General features: G+C 34.2%; 1 protein-coding gene across 2 annotated transcripts in view; it reads left to right on the top strand.

Moving 5' to 3' along the window:
• DMXL2 (Dmx like 2) overlaps positions 1–12816 on the top strand; it is a 163909-nt gene that overhangs the window by 123225 nt on the left and 27868 nt on the right. The window contains exons 21-27 of one of the 2 annotated variants that reach the window (XM_023510092.1): positions 1303–1400; positions 1815–1980; positions 2572–2836; positions 6776–7860; positions 8222–8413; positions 10475–10551; positions 12087–12214. In XM_023510092.1, the coding sequence (XP_023365860.1) occupies positions 1303–1400; positions 1815–1980; positions 2572–2836; positions 6776–7860; positions 8222–8413; positions 10475–10551; positions 12087–12214 (2011 nt within the window). Of the gene's footprint in view, positions 1–1302; positions 1401–1814; positions 1981–2571; positions 2837–6775; positions 7861–8221; positions 8414–10474; positions 10552–12083; positions 12215–12816 lie in introns of both variants that reach the window. The other variant, XM_003784357.2, reaches the window with a different exon arrangement.

Below are 12816 nucleotides of genomic sequence, written 5' to 3'. Positions count from 1 at the left end.
CTGTCTCAAAAAAAAAAAAAAAAGAAAAGAAAAAAAAGAAAAGATGCAATCTGTATGCTGTTGTGTTCTAGACAATGTAATTACATAATAAGATTATTTGATAGTTCTTAAACTTACACAGAGTTGATTGGCTATGTATAAATTCACCAGCTTTGATTAGCTGGCTCAAAGAATGTTATCGGTTACTATACATGGAGAATTATGTGCTCATTAAAATGTTTTCTCAAGGAATCACTAAGAACTAAAATTTGTAGGCCCTTTAAAATAAAGAGGCTTCAACTTTATTTAATTACATGTCAGAAACAATGTGCTGCCATGTAATTAGAAGGATTAGAAGAATGTCCCCCATAATTGTCAAAAGCTTGATTAAAAAATGGCAGAAATGTATATTTTTTTAAAAAATGTTTAAAAATTAGTGGAGCATTTATTTATTTTTTTGAGACAGAATCTCACTCTGTTGCCCTCAGTAGAGAGCTGTGGCATCACAGCTCACAGCAACCTCCAACTCTTGGGCTTAAGCAATTCTCTTGCCTCAGCCTCCCCAGTAGCTGGGACTACAGGCACCTGTCACAACACCCAGCTATTTTTTGTTGCAGTTGTTTGTCATTGTTGGTGTATATGGCTGGCACCGTAACCACTGTGCTATGGGCACTGAGCCTGGAGCATTTATTTTTATCTGTAGTTTTAATAGTATATGCCTATACATGTGTATGTGTATAATTGATATTTATTCACAGATGTCTGTATCATTATTAGTTGAGAAAGCCTTCAGTTGTGAAATCATATACACCATGGATGCTAGTATTTCAGCTTTTATAAAACATTAAGTAATATAATATGTTATTTGTTGAATGTTAAATTTTTAAGAAAACTGTTTCATCTATTGAATATTCTGCCTTCTTTGAGGTTCCCTGTGTTAGTTTTATTCCTACTGAGTTCAGATCCCATTTCTCCCCCTTATGTATGTGACCTTGGGCAATTCTCTTAACCTTTCTGTCTCTGTCACCTCATGGCTTGTGATTCAGTAATGTAAATGAAAGATGCTTAGATTGGTGCCTAATACATGGTAAATAGTAAATGCAAGCTATTTTGTTATTTTTATTATTTTTATTATAATTACAGGCATGCAGTTTTCTCTAGGATCATATATTTTAAGTTACTAGAGACTGTGGAACAGAACTAACTTCCCCCTCTTCACAGTTTCTATTAGCCATAGAAGTAGGAGAGAAGCATTAATTGTTGATTAATTGATTGTTGATTATTTTGTTAAATAGTTAATTTGATATTTTCTTTGCCATTTAGGTTGCCAAAGCTTCTTTTCAAAGGAACAATGATGCGTTAGATGCTGCTTTATTCTACCTTTCGATGAAGAAGAAAGCAGTAGTGTGGGGTCTATTTCGGTAAGTTGCCTCAATTCTGAACATGATTTAATTATTGTGCTATGAATCAGAAATCTAATGCTTTTGAAAATAGTAAGGTATATGAGCTTCGTCACATCAGCGTCTTTGTGACTTGGTTCCTTTATCTGCAAAAAATGTATAAAATATCTTTTCAACTTGTAAATGGGATATTGGTAAGAAGTTGAGAAAAGTAAAAATATTCTTGTTTCCTGTTTATGTATACATAAGCATTATAAGCTTTTTTTAATTAGAAGAAGTAAAGAGAAACTAAATAACAAATATCTACCAGCCGAAGTTATTGTTTTTCTTATAGATGAATGTTTGAGATTTATTTTCTATTTTTATGCTTTCTATAAAGAATTAAAAATATTTCAAATTTTGTTTAACCACCAATATTTGTACTTGGGTTTATAGGTCACAGCATGATGAAAAAATGACAACGTTTTTCAGCCACAACTTTAATGAAGATAGGTGGCGTAAAGCTGCTTTGAAAAACGCTTTTTCTTTACTTGGAAAACAGCGCTTTGAACAATCTGCTGCTTTTTTCTTGCTAGCTGGTTCATTGAAAGATGCCATAGAGGTATAAATAAGAAAACATGCCATAAAATATTTGTAAGATGATTGAAACTTATGAAGGTGGTAGAGATTATGATTTTTTGTCATATATGAATACAGAATAACTATGGAAGTTACTGAACTTAAAATAGTGGCACTATTATAAATGAAAATACAAAGTTATGAGAGAAACATAAATGAAAATTTCATGGGTGGCTTGAGTTATTTCCTATGTAAATAGAAGGTCCTTTTATGTATATATGGAAATATAGTTGGAAATTAAGAACTCATATATAAATCCAAATATCATAAGTTGTATCTACTTTAAAAATGAATGTTATTAATTTAAACTGACCTAAGTCAGTTGTTTTATGCTTATTTTATAAATGATCTTTCTAGGCTTGAAGGTACTATGTTCTAGTCTCTTACTCCTCTTGTTCTTGCTTAATTTCCCATCAGTTATTTAGCTACTTTTCACTGTGTAAACCTTTGGACCCTCTCTCCCCCCATGGCAATATAAAGGGCAGATAATTTTAAGGTATTGGTGGGATTATTTCATATCTTTAAATAGTTATCATTAAGTAAGACAAGTATTTCTTAATATTTAAATTCGCAGGTGTGTCTTGAAAAAATGGAAGATATTCAGCTAGCCATGGTTATTGCCCGTTTATATGAATCAGAATTTGAGACGTCGTCCACTTATATATCCATCCTAAATCAGAAGATTTTGGGTTACCAAAAGGATGGCTCAGGATTCAGTTGCAGAAGATTACATCCTGATCCCTTCCTGCGTAGTCTTGCCTATTGGGTAATGAAAGACTACACTCGAGCCTTGGACACGTTACTGGAACAGATTCCAAAGGAGGAGGATGAACATCAAGGTGAGACATGTTGTGGGTTTCTCTTTTTCTTTTGTAAAGGAAGATAATTTATGAGCTAACATTCATTTAGGTTAAAAAAGTCATTACCCAATTTACTATTCAGCTTTGAGAAATTATCATCAAAATATTAAAAATTTTAAAGGAAGGGAAAGAAAAAGAAAAGTTTTAGAAGAAAAAAGTATCTGAAGCTGAGTGCTTTATAGCTCAAGCAGCTAGGACACCAGCCACATACACTGGAACTGGTGGGTTCAAATCCAGCCTGGGCTTGCCAAACAACAATGACAACTACAGCCACAAAATAGCCAGGCATTGTGGCAGGTGCCTGTATCCCTAGCTACTTGGGAGGCTGAGGCAAGAGAATTGCTTAAGCCTGAGAGTTTGAGGTTGCTATGAGCTGTGACACCACGGCACTCTACCCACGGTGACAGCTTAAGGCTCTGTCTCAAAAAATAAGAAAAAAAGTATCTGAGTTATCTAGATAATTTTAATAAGATATATACATTTTTATAGAGGGAAGGATCTGTTTATTTTCTAATGTTTTCCAGGTTAATATTTAAAAATTTGTTATAGAAAATTTCAAATATATATAAAATAAAGGACAATATAAAATCAGTGAATTCCTTACCCATCTTTAATAGTTAACTTATAACCGACCTTGGATCATGTATACTCCCACCTATTCTACCGTCCCAATGAAGCAAATTCTAACATATCATTTTACTTCTAAATATTTCAATATCTATCTCTATAAAATAAGTTTTTAAAAACATGGTGTACAGGGTGGCCCCTGTGGCTCAAAGGAGTAGGGCACTGGCCCCATATGCTGGAGGTGGCGGGTTCAAACCCAGCCCGGCCAAAAATAAAATAAAATAAAATTAAAACATGGTGTACAGCTAGCTGATCACAACTTGTTAACAGATTTGTTTGTTCTTTCTCTGCTCCTGCTGTTTCACTTGACTAGCCTAAAAAAAAAAATCACATATCATTATAACAAAATTTTATTGGTCATCATCAAATACACTGTCATTCAAATTTCCTGGGTGGTCTTGTAAAATCTTATACAATTGGTCTGTTTGTACTAGGATCTAAGTATTGTGATTGGTTAAGGTGTCTCCCTTGTCCACTTTAATCCATAGGTTCCTTTTTCTTTTTTTCTCTCCTTGCAATTTATTGAAGAAGTCAGGTGGTTTGTCCTGTAGTTTCCTGCATTTTGGATTTTGCTGATTGTGTCCCTGTTGTTTAGCATGTTTAACATGTTCATTTTTTCCTGTGTTCTCTGTATTTCCTATAAACCAGTAATTAAGATTCTAGAGTCTCCTATCACATTTTCTTGCAGAGACCCTTTATAGTAATGTGGCGTATTTGAAGGGATTCATAATGTTGAGTTGTTTTGCTTTTGTAGTATTAGCCATCAGTGATCACTACCTAGTTACTTTGTTAGTGTTTGTAAAATAATAGCACTCTAATTATGTCATCCTGTCCTTCCTTTATGAGCTGGACTATGTTTCTAGAGGGCAGTTTCTCTTAGTGCCTGTTTGATTACTCTGTAGTCCAGCCATCTGAATAGTAAAGGAAGCATAAATGCTTGATTCTTTTTCTTTATTTACTAGTTTTCAAAATAATGGGCTGGTGCCCTGGCATCCTATAAAGGTGACCAATTAATTAGCTTTTTATTTTTAAAGGTTATTTAGAGTTCACAAATTTAGATAGATTTGTGTTTGAATCTTTTACAGTTTGTTTTTATGGATGCTTATATCATCCCATCTGATGTGGGAGCTCTTCAAGTTCCTGAATCCTTCTTTGCCTTATTTCTTGATTGCAAAATGTTTCAGGCTGATCTTGTACATTTCCTGCCCCAGACCTGGAAATGACCATTCCTCCAAAGGCTGCTTGTATTCATTTGGTCATCATTTCTAGGCTATTTCAATAATGGAACTAGGAAATTAGTTTTTCCTAAGAATTTAGAAGTTTACACTGAAATTTCTAATTCATGTGTAGAGTTCTTCTTAGATTTCAGATTTTTTTTTTATTAAATAATAGTTGTGTACATTAATACTATTATGAGGTACAGTGTGTTGTTTCCATATACAATTTGAAATACTTTCATCCAATTGGCCAACATAGCCTTCATGTCATTCTCATAGTTGTTGTTAAGACATTTATATTCCATATTTAGAAAGATTCACGTGTACCCTTATAGGATAAATCATAGGTGTGATCCCAGCAATCACCCTCCCTCCACCTGTCCTCCGCCTTCCCCTCCCCTCCCTCTCCCCTTTCCCCATATTCTTAGGCTAAAATTGGTTTATAGCTTTCCTATGTTAGCTAAAAATTAGTTTCATAATAGGGTTGAGTACATTGGATACTTTTTCTTCCATTCTTGAGATACTTTGCTAAGAAGAATATTTTCCAGCTCCATCCATGTAAACATGAAGGAGGTAAAGACTCCATCTTTCTTTAGGACTGCATAGTATTCCGTGGTGTACATATACCACAGTTTGTTGATCCATTCATGGGTCGATAGGCACTTGGGCTTCTTCCATAACCTAGCAATTAGGATGATTTCAGATTTTTGTCTTACTATGAAAGGCTTAGATTCTCATACCATCAGCATACCATTTTTGTCTTATAATGAAAGGCTTAGATCCTCATACCATTAGCATATTATTTGCTACTGATATGCATATAATAGTTTCAGGATAATAATACAAATATTTTTCCTACTGAGATGATTACTGAGAACATGATTAAGCTTTTTGGCGGGGCAGGTTTTTTTAAAATGATATATTTCACTAAGGATGTATAGTCAAATTACTTGTTTTAAAGTCACTTTTCGTAGTTCATCCCATAGTTCAACCATAGTTGGTTATGCTACCAACCTGATACACAGATATATTTTTCTGTCACTTTTTGTGAAGTACTTTTTAAAATTTAATTTTCTTTTAAAGTAATATGAATGTTGACATGGTTTAAAATAAAATATATAAAGCCAAGGTATTTTCAGAGAAATCTAGCTTCTTTCCCTGTTTTACTCTTCCTTATTAGTGAACCAAATGTTTTTGTTTTCCTTTCATTTAAAAAAGATAAGCAAGTTTGCATGAATGTGTGTATTTGTATCCCTTCTCTACTTTCTTAGTCTATTGTGGGGAGCGCCTGTGGCTCAGTGGGTGGGACACTGGCCCCATATACTGAGAGTGGCGGGTTTAAACCTGGCCCTGGCCAAATTGCAACAAAAAAATAGCTGATTGTGGTGGGCGCCTGTAGTCCCAGCTACTTGGGAGGTTGAGGCAAGAGAATCGCCTAAACCCAGGAGGTGGAGGTTGCTGTGAACTGTGATGCTACGGCACTCTACCAAGGGCAATAAAGTGAAACTCTGTCTCTAAAAAGAAAAAAAAAGGTAGTCTACTGTAAGAAGTGATTCTCACACTGTAGAGCAGTGGTTCTCAACTTTCCTAATGCTGCAATCCTTTTATACAGTTCCTCATGTTGTGGCGACCCCAAAACATAAAATTATTTTTGTTGCTACTTCATAACTGTATTTTTGCTAGTTATGAATTGTAATGTAAATATCTGGTATTCAGGATGTATTTAGGCAACTCCTGTGAAAGGGTCATTCACCCTCCAAAGGGGACACAACCCACAGGTTGAGAACTGCTGCTATAGAGCGATGTCCAGGATATATCACTGAGGTTTGTTTAATGTATCCTGGACATCGCTCTGTAGTGATGGGAATCCCATCCCATCCCATCCCAAATGCAGATTGGGATTTAAAAAAATTTCAGCTGTATAGTTTGAATGATTGTATGGATATATGACAGTTTAACCTATCCTAAGTTAATATTTGTATTTCCTTTATTTTTACAAAATGCTGATATTTTATTCTTTTGTAATGTAAATACAGATTAATGCAGTTCTTTCTCATCTGTTTGATTTCCGTAGTTATCAAATCTTGTAACCCAGTGGTGTTTAGTTTTTACAACTATCTTCGAACTCATCCTTTGCTTATTCGAAGAAATCTTGCCTCACCTGAAGGAACTTTGGCAACCTTGGGTCTTAAAACTGAGAAAAACTTTGTTGATAAAATTAACCTCATAGAAAGAAAATTATTCTTTACCACTGCAAATGCTCATTTTAAAGTTGGATGCCCTGTCTTAGCCTTGGAGGTGCTCTCCAAAATTCCAAAAGTAACCAAAACATCTGCCTTACCTGCAAAAAAAGATCAGCCTGACCTCATTTCTAAAAAGATGGGTGATACGTCCTTACAATCAAAATCTCTGAGCAATGGCAATGGCAATGGAAGTTCTGGTATTGATTGGTCAAATGTAACTTCGTCGCAGTATGACTGGAGTCAGCCAATAGTAAAAGTTGATGAGGAACCTCTTAATCTTGATTGGGGTGAAGATCACGATAGTGCCTTAGATGAAGAGGAAGAAGATACTGTTGGCTTACTAATGAAAAGTACAGATGGTAGGAAAAAAGATGGACAGGAAGATCAGAAGGCTCCAGACCCTAATATGTTATTGACCCCTCAGGAAGAGGATTGCCTTGAAGGTGATACTGAAGTTGATGTGATTGCTGAACAACTAAAATTCAGAGCTTGTTTAAAGATTCTTATGACTGAATTAAGAACATTGGCTACTGGTTATGAAGTAGATGGAGGAAAACTTAGATTTCAACTCTATAACTGGCTTGAAAAGGAAATTGCTGCCTTGCATGAGATATGTAATCATGAATCAGTTATTAAAGAATATTCCAGTAAAACATATTCCAAAGTGGAGAGTGATCTCCTAGATCATGAAGAAGTGTTGGACAAACCAGACATTGGCTCTTATGAGCGTCACCAAATAGAGAGACGAAGATTGCAGGCTAAGAGAGAGCACGCAGAAAGACGGAAGTTGTGGTTGCAGAAAAACCAAGATCTCCTGAGAGTGTTTCTTAGTTATTGCAGCCTTCACGGGGCCCAAGGTGGTGGTTTGGCCTCAGTAAGAATGGAACTCAAATTTTTACTGCAAGAATCACAACAGGTAGGAATACCACTTTTGTTTTCAATCTTGGTTATTTCAGTTATAGCTGTAAAGTTCTTTTACTAGTTAATCTAAATATGTTCCTGTTGTCTGTGTGAGTCTTCTTAGACTAAAGTGTTGATGATTATGAGTAGACCCCCAAAGCTTGAGAGCATACTTGGGTTATACACATCTTTGTATCTTCTGCAGCCAGCAGAGTACCTGGTAACTGCTGGGTGCTCAGTAAATCTTTGTAAAATGAATGAATAGGTAATTGAACATATTGCTTTCATGTAAGTATTTATCATCAGTATTTTTACTTTGGTCTTTTTCTCCTTCATTTTGAACTATTTTGAAAAATATAATTCATTGTCTCCTGCAGGAAACCACAGTAAAGCAGCTCCAGTCTCCATTACCATTGCCTACCACTCTACCTCTGCTTTCAGCAAGTATTGCTTCGACAAAAACAGTCATAGCTAATCCTGTGTTGTACTTAAATAATCACATCCATGATATACTGTATACTATTGTTCATATGAAAACACCACCTCATCCCAGTATTGAAGACGTGAAGGTAATACAAAGTTTATAACCATTTGTTATTGTACGCACTGAGAAGGTAAATATGTTATACTTGTCTTCTAATTTGAACTTAGAGGAAATATTTAAAAGTGCTCTTCTGTGCTACTTTTCTCATTCTTGATGAGTTAGTTCAAGACTATTTGTCCGATGAGTGTAATTTAAAAATCCGCATTCTTCTTATTTTGGAAAAAGTTCCTGTCTTCCTTTAAGATAGGTAAATACTTTTTTGGTAATAAAACTAATTTTCTAGACAGTATTCTTGCCTCTTAATTTTCACATAGGTCTTCTTTTCTCCTTAAATAAAACATTAAGTTAGAAATATTTATGAATACTTGTTTATGTGCCAAGATATTATCAAGATATAAGTTGGGGAGTACTCTGGAGGGAATCATGATTGTTTAGAAATGGTCCCAGAGAAAGTATCCTTTTTACTGTTTCCTTGGCAATTGTGTTTATTAGAGGCTGTGCAATAGTTAGAGGCAATCAGAGTTTTGGCAGAGTTAACATCCAAAATTAAACCTATACCCTATGCTGAGTTATAAAAAAGTGCTAGCTTGCTAGAAGCCCTAGGGAGCTTGGCAGGCTCTGGGGTGTTGATCAGATTTCTACATGCCAGCCTGAGTGTAGCTGGCGCTACACTTTTTCCAATTCTAGTGTCTGGGGCACATTTCAGGTCCCCAGTATACTTATTTTTTATTAGTTTTGTTTGACAGGCAAGTTTAATCTCTGGTAGTACATTCTGAAGGCCTGGTCACATTAGCCTCTTAGGGACTTCTAATCCATAGCGTGAATTAATCTATATTAGTATTTTACGTGTGATTTACTGGTGACATCAACCTAGACTTCTATCTATATAAATTTATGCTTCTAATCCATAGCATGGATTAATCTATATCAGTATTTTAACAAAGATTACTTAAATTGTTTCTTAGGTGAATATGGGTATGTAGGAAAGGCATAAGATGCATATAAATTCTAAGTAAACATTTCTGGTTCCTAGAAATTTAGATAAGACTTTGAAAGAGTAATCTGGATAAGGCTTCCAAAGAACATGAAACTATTTGTAAAGTGCTTGCAAATTTTAAGATTTTATGAGTCTCAAAATGTTGATTCAGTATGGCACTTTTGAATGTGGTTTTTGTGTTATGTGAATAAATTACAAACTTTTAAAGTATTAATACAATAAAAACAGTTGTTCCAGAGCTTCATTAAGTTTCTAAAACTTAGAAATTCTAAAACTATCCCCTTCTCAATGAATACCAAGTAATTACTTTCTGGAAAATCAGCCATTTCACACAGTGATTGATATATTTACTAATAAATTTAAGTCATTCCTATTGCTAAGTTTTTATTTTCATCAAGAAGAAGTACATGAGGTGAGCTTAAATGAAAGCTCTGAAAATTCTACATTTATTTTGTTTCTGCTTTTTAAAAAATGTTATTGGCTCGATGCCTGTACCTCAACAGCTAGGGCACCAGCCAGATACACCAGGGATGGTAGGTTCGAACCCAGCCCAGGCTTGCCAAACAATAATGGCCACTGCAACAAAAAAATAGCTGGGTGTTGTGGCAGGTGCCTGTAGTCCCAACTACTTGGGAGGCTGAGGCAAGGGAATCACTTAAGCCCAAGAGTTTGAGGTTGCTGTGAACTGTGATGTCACAGCACTTGACCAAGAACGATATAGTGAGACTCTGTCTCAAAAAATAAATAAATAAACAAAAATAAAAAAATACTATTAAAGCTGATCATTAGTAGGATAGCGCAATACCTAGTAATATCCACATAGCACTTTGCTCAAGGCCTGGTAAGTGGCAAGCTCACAGTAAGTAAATATTGATATAGCTGTGTCTGAAACAATGAGCTTTGTTGTGGGCATGCGAATAAATGTGGCTGAAAGTTATTTTAGAAGTTTAGAAAGCAGAGTTAGTAGTCTCATAGAATTCAGTCTTATTTAAAACATTGCTAGTTTCCTGGATATTTTATTATTTTTAAGATATTGCTGTTGTGTAGAAATGTTAGTATAAAATGTAATTGTGGCTGTTTTGGTTTTAGGTGCACACACTTCATTCACTAGCAGCATCACTTTCTGCATCAATTTACCAAGCATTATGTGACAGTCATAGCTACAGGTAAAAAAAACAAAAACAAAAAATCCCAAATAGTATTAATACAATAAAAACAACTGTTCCAGAGCTTCATTAAGTTTCTGTGTCCTAGGGACTGAAAAATCCCCAAACATGACTGCCATGTATATTTTAATAGATGACAGAGGATCAGAAATAAAATAGTTATTTGTTTAGTTGTCACCTAGTAACAATAGAGAAATATAGAAAGCAACAAATAGTAAATGTAAATTATCATCATTGCCATCTTTTTTGTTTTCAAGGAAGAAGTTTACTGTCCAAAATAATTCATAGTATGGTATTTCCTAATGTTTTTTCCCTTAGGAACTATTTCTGTTTGCAGTGGATTAGCTTGTATTTGTTTTACTGGTTTTCAGTTGAAGGAAAAAATACTTTAGAAAAATGAAAAAGTAAAAAAAAAGAAGATGAGAAAAAGAAAAGTGAAAAAAAATTTCCTAAATTGAATTATTAAAATTAATTTTACCTAACCATTCACAGATGATATAAAAGTCTTTGGAAGTGATATGAATTAGAAGTAATGGTATGAAATTTTCTCAATGTCAAATTACTTGTATCAGTCTGTACTTTGCATTTTAATGGCTAGGGCAATATGAGCATAAGATAATGAATCACTTGGAAAGGTAACCTAGATTTAAATGAAATATAAAATTTATGTTAAATGGATAAATTTTGTAGTCTTTTGTGGGGACATTTGATATTGAATAAGGAATTACTGCCTCAGAATGGCCTGTATTCTGATTTTAACCTAATTGGGCCATATCTAAATAACTCTAAAGATTAGAAATGTAAATAAGGAAAAACAAGTTGATTTTGTTAACTGTTGTCGTCTAAATGATCAAAGACAACTTGATTATCAGTCAGTGGTTAAAATGGCACTAAATGAGAGTCTAAATGTGTTGTTTTTAAACGTGTTTTTTTTCCAGTTTTTAGTCTATGATTTACTTTGAAAGGTGACTTAGCTTTACTTTCTGCTTTTATATTTTCCCCAACTTCACAAAGACAGCCATTATAAGGAGGGAAGTAAATAGTAAGGGACATTTGACTTTAGGTTTAGATGTTTCTAAAATATGGCTGTCCAGGTTTTAGTTCATTTTTTAATTTAGAGTTAAGCTTACACAGCTTTGTGCAGAACTAAGAAACAAAGGAAACTAGTACCCTCAAACAGTCTGCCTACCGTAGCCTAATATCAACAATAGTCTCCCCACCTCAGATTTTCAAAAAAAACCAAAATATAAATGTATGTAAATAGAAAAGATTTTAAAGTGTTAAGTGGCATCTGGAAACAATTTTAAATAACTAAATGCCATCTGTCCAACATAGTAAAACTTGGTATTTTGTTTTTAAAAACTATCAACAAACATTTATAACTATTTTTAATAGCTTTCTAAAATAAATTTTTATTAGAACAGTGTTTCATTTTTAAGAATATTTTTAAAATCATCTAAAATAGATGATGTACGTGAAGTGCAATTATTACCTCTCTTAGGATAATAAATAACTGATCCTGTTTGTTTCAGCAGTCAAGCAGAAGGAAATCAGTTTACAGGAATGGCTTACCAAGGACTTCTTTTAAGTGATCGCCGGAGACTAAGGACAGAAAGCATCGAAGAACATGCAACACCAAACTCATCTCCGGCTCAATGGCCTGGTGAGAATTTGATTTTTTTTTCCAGTCTTCTATTTGGTGTCAATTCCTTTTTAAAAAGCTAATGCCTGCTTTTCTAATTGTTGCGATTTGTGGATTTGATGAATGGCTTTTTATTTGTTTGTTTTTGATGGTGGTTTCTGCTATAGATTAGGAATTCTTAAGTACTATAATATTATCTGAAGACTCAGAAAGTTAAGGCTTCAAAAACTAACTTTCTTGACCAGCATAAAAAAAGCAAGGTCTTAACATTCTTCCTAAGGGTGAGCATGTCATCTCTTTCTTATCCTCAGAAACTCTGAATTAGAGTCTGCAGTATCACATAGTTGTACGGATATATCAGAGAAAGTACAGTTGATCTCAAGATGGTTAGTTTGTCTACTAAGATAGGAATGGCCGTTCTGTGGTACATGTATCATGCTGTCTGTGAGGCCTTCTTGCCCTCTGGTCACCTGTCTTTCTCATTCTCCACTTCAGTTAATTCAAACTTTCTCCACTCCTTTTAGTACCCTAAGTGTGTATTTAAAATTGGTTTAAGCATGAGTTTCTGTGAGTATACTGTTTTTATCTTAATTTCACATTTTGTTTTTGTTTTTTTTTTTTTT

Source organism: Otolemur garnettii, unplaced genomic scaffold (assembly GCF_000181295.1).
Source record: "Otolemur garnettii isolate 467f Iridium unplaced genomic scaffold, OtoGar3 scaffold00011, whole genome shotgun sequence".
Taxonomy (NCBI): Eukaryota; Metazoa; Chordata; class Mammalia; order Primates; family Galagidae; genus Otolemur; species Otolemur garnettii.
The sequence above is the reverse complement of the archived record's forward strand: the minus strand, read 5'-3'. Positions and strand labels throughout refer to the sequence as shown.